This window comes from Penaeus monodon, chromosome 36 (assembly GCF_015228065.2).
Source record: "Penaeus monodon isolate SGIC_2016 chromosome 36, NSTDA_Pmon_1, whole genome shotgun sequence".
Classification (NCBI taxonomy): domain Eukaryota; kingdom Metazoa; phylum Arthropoda; class Malacostraca; order Decapoda; family Penaeidae; genus Penaeus; species Penaeus monodon.
Window position 1 is genome coordinate 13,943,087 of NC_051421.1, and position 2,500 is coordinate 13,945,586.

Consider the following 2,500-nt stretch of genomic DNA (forward strand, 5'->3'; position numbering starts at 1 on the left):
TCTTCTTCCTCCTCCACTTCTTCTTTCTTCTTCCTCCTCCACTTCTTCTTTCTTCTTCCTCCTCCACTTCTTCTTTCTTCTCCTCCTCCACTTCTTCTCCTCCTTCTCCTTCTTCTCCTCCTCCTCCTTTCTTCTTCTTCTTCTTCTTCTTCTTCTTCTTCTTCTTCTTCTTCTTCTTCTTCTTCTTCTTCTTCTTCTTTCTTCTTTCTTCTTCTTCTTCTTCTTCTTCTTCTTCTTCTTCTTCTCCTCCTCCTCCTCCTCCTCCTCCTCCTCCTCCTCCTCCTCCTTATTTTTAATTGACAACGTGCTTGCTAGTTTATTGTTAGTGGTGTTGTGTTTGTAATATCGGTGCGATTATAGCTTACTGGAGTGAATTGGGAATTAAGATATTGACCAGCCGCTCGTAATATTTAAGCGAGAATGCCGCACTGGTGTCGAATGTGGATGGAAGTAATATGAAAATTATGAAAAGTCCGTTGTTTTAATAAAAAAAAGCTTATTTTACATCACGTCACTCGCTACCCACCCTTTATCCCGTGGACATTAAACTACATAAATGCAGCTGATTATACAAGCCATACCATTGCCAGGGAGGAGAAAAATCGTTTTGATATGTCAAGTGGCAAAATTCCTGCTCGAATAATGCATAGAACAAGACCTTATTATTCGACTGGCCGGGCAAGAAGGACTTGAAGTTGACGGGAGAATGAAACGGTGTTGGTTGATTACCGGACTTGGACTCGTAATGTTACGCGGTGACGTAACATTACGAGTTCAAGTAATGTTGTTTCTTTGAATAAGGAAGCAAAATTAAAAAAAGAAAAGAAAAGAAAAATGTTACACGTTAAAGTATCTTCCATTGCGAAAACATGCTGGGAAATACTAAAGGTACATTTTGATCCGTGTTGGGGGAGGGGGGAGCCGTTTCAGAGTAACGAAAGTAGCAATGACACTTTTCTTTTTTCTTCCACTCCCCCAGTTCGAGCTCCTCTTTTGCATCCAGGAGGAGGGCGACCCAAGCATCATGATCGTGCAGCAGCTTATGAAGAAGCACCCGCATGTCGACGCTTCGTACTTCATAGGTGAGGAGCCTATTCGTATGCCTTTAAATGTTCTTTTGGTTTGTTGCTTTACCTTAGCGATGGTATTGCCATCATTACCATCAAATTATTGATAATGATAGTGATTGTTGTTTCTACTACTTCCGTTAACATCGTAATTTTTATTTATTTGTTTACTTATTTATTTATTTATGTATTTGTGGCGGAATCAGTTTGTTCTTCTGCCGTACATATCTGATTCCTGTGTGATCTTCCACACGTTTTCCCATGGCGGCTTGCCATGGGCTTGGTCCCTGATGCAGCTGCGGCAAATCTCAGAGGCCCTGTTGTTGTTCCGCAGGCGGCGTGGAGGTCGGCGTCAACCCCAAAATCAACAACATGCAGCCGGGGTACCTTGCGGCCAAGCACGAGCTGGTGCTGGTGTCCGACTCGGGCCTCCTCATGAAGGAGGACACGCTCACGGACATGGTGGCCCACATGACGCCCGACGTGGGCATCGTCCATCAGATGCCCTTCACTTGCGACAGGAAGGGCTGGCCTGCTATACTGGAAAAGGTGAGCGGCGTCGGAGAGCGGGCGGAGGGGAGGGGGTCACCTGTGTGTGTGTGTGTGTGTGTGTGTGTGTGTGTGTGTGTGTGTGTGTGTGTGTGTGTGTGTGTGTGTGTGTGTGTGTGTGTGTGTTTTTGTGTGTGTGTGTTTTTGTGTGTGTGTGTTTTTGTGTGTGTGTGTTTTTGTGTGTGTGTGTGTGTGTGTGTGTGTGTGTGTGTGTGTGTGTGTGTGTGTGTGTGTGTGTGTGTCCTTTGTTTGAACTAGAAATGTTTGTTTAATCGAGAGTTGTCTTGGCCTTAAAAGGAAGCTTGTTGATGGTGTGCTCGTTGAACTTAGTCTTAAACATGGAAGGTGAAACTTTGAATAAGGAAGCAAAATTAAAAAAAGAAAAGAAAAAAAAAATGTTACACGTTAAAGTATCTTCCATTGCGAATCTGTTAAATGGCTATCCCCGCGCCACAGGAAGGTAAAGTAGGAAGAGATTATTGATAAATGCGAAAATATCGATTTTTACCCCCCCCCCCCATTTCTCAACCGTATACGAGTATGTGGGAACTACAAATACAGCATTGCCCTGGGTATTAGCATATTTCTCCTATATATTTGCCCCTTGAGTAGATCTTTGCATGGGTCGGGGCCGCGCTGTAGCTAGGCAAAGGCCAGAGTGCCCCGGGCAAGGTTATCGGGTTTGCACATCCAGTATTGGCAGAGCGACGAGCATCAGGCAGGCACTGGCGGGCCTCAAACACTACGCAAAATTCGTGCCACTTTTCGTGCGTACGTGGAGTCTCGTGATATCCTTTTGAAACATGCGCAGAATGTCTTCGCGAATTGATGAAAAAAGAAAAGTTTGCGAGGTTTCAGGTCGTAAGAATATAAAGTCTCGGAGA

General features: G+C 44.6%; 1 protein-coding gene across 3 annotated transcripts in view; it reads left to right on the forward strand.

Moving 5' to 3' along the window:
• The window catches only part of LOC119595762 (ceramide glucosyltransferase-like), a 79,025-nt gene that overhangs the window by 68,909 nt on the left and 7,616 nt on the right, over nt 1-2,500 (forward strand). For all 3 annotated transcript variants that reach the window (XM_037944901.1, XM_037944902.1, XM_037944899.1), the window contains exons 4-5: nt 980-1,082; nt 1,402-1,616. In XM_037944901.1, the coding sequence (XP_037800829.1) occupies nt 980-1,082; nt 1,402-1,616 (318 nt within the window). The remainder of the gene's footprint in view (nt 1-979; nt 1,083-1,401; nt 1,617-2,500) is intronic.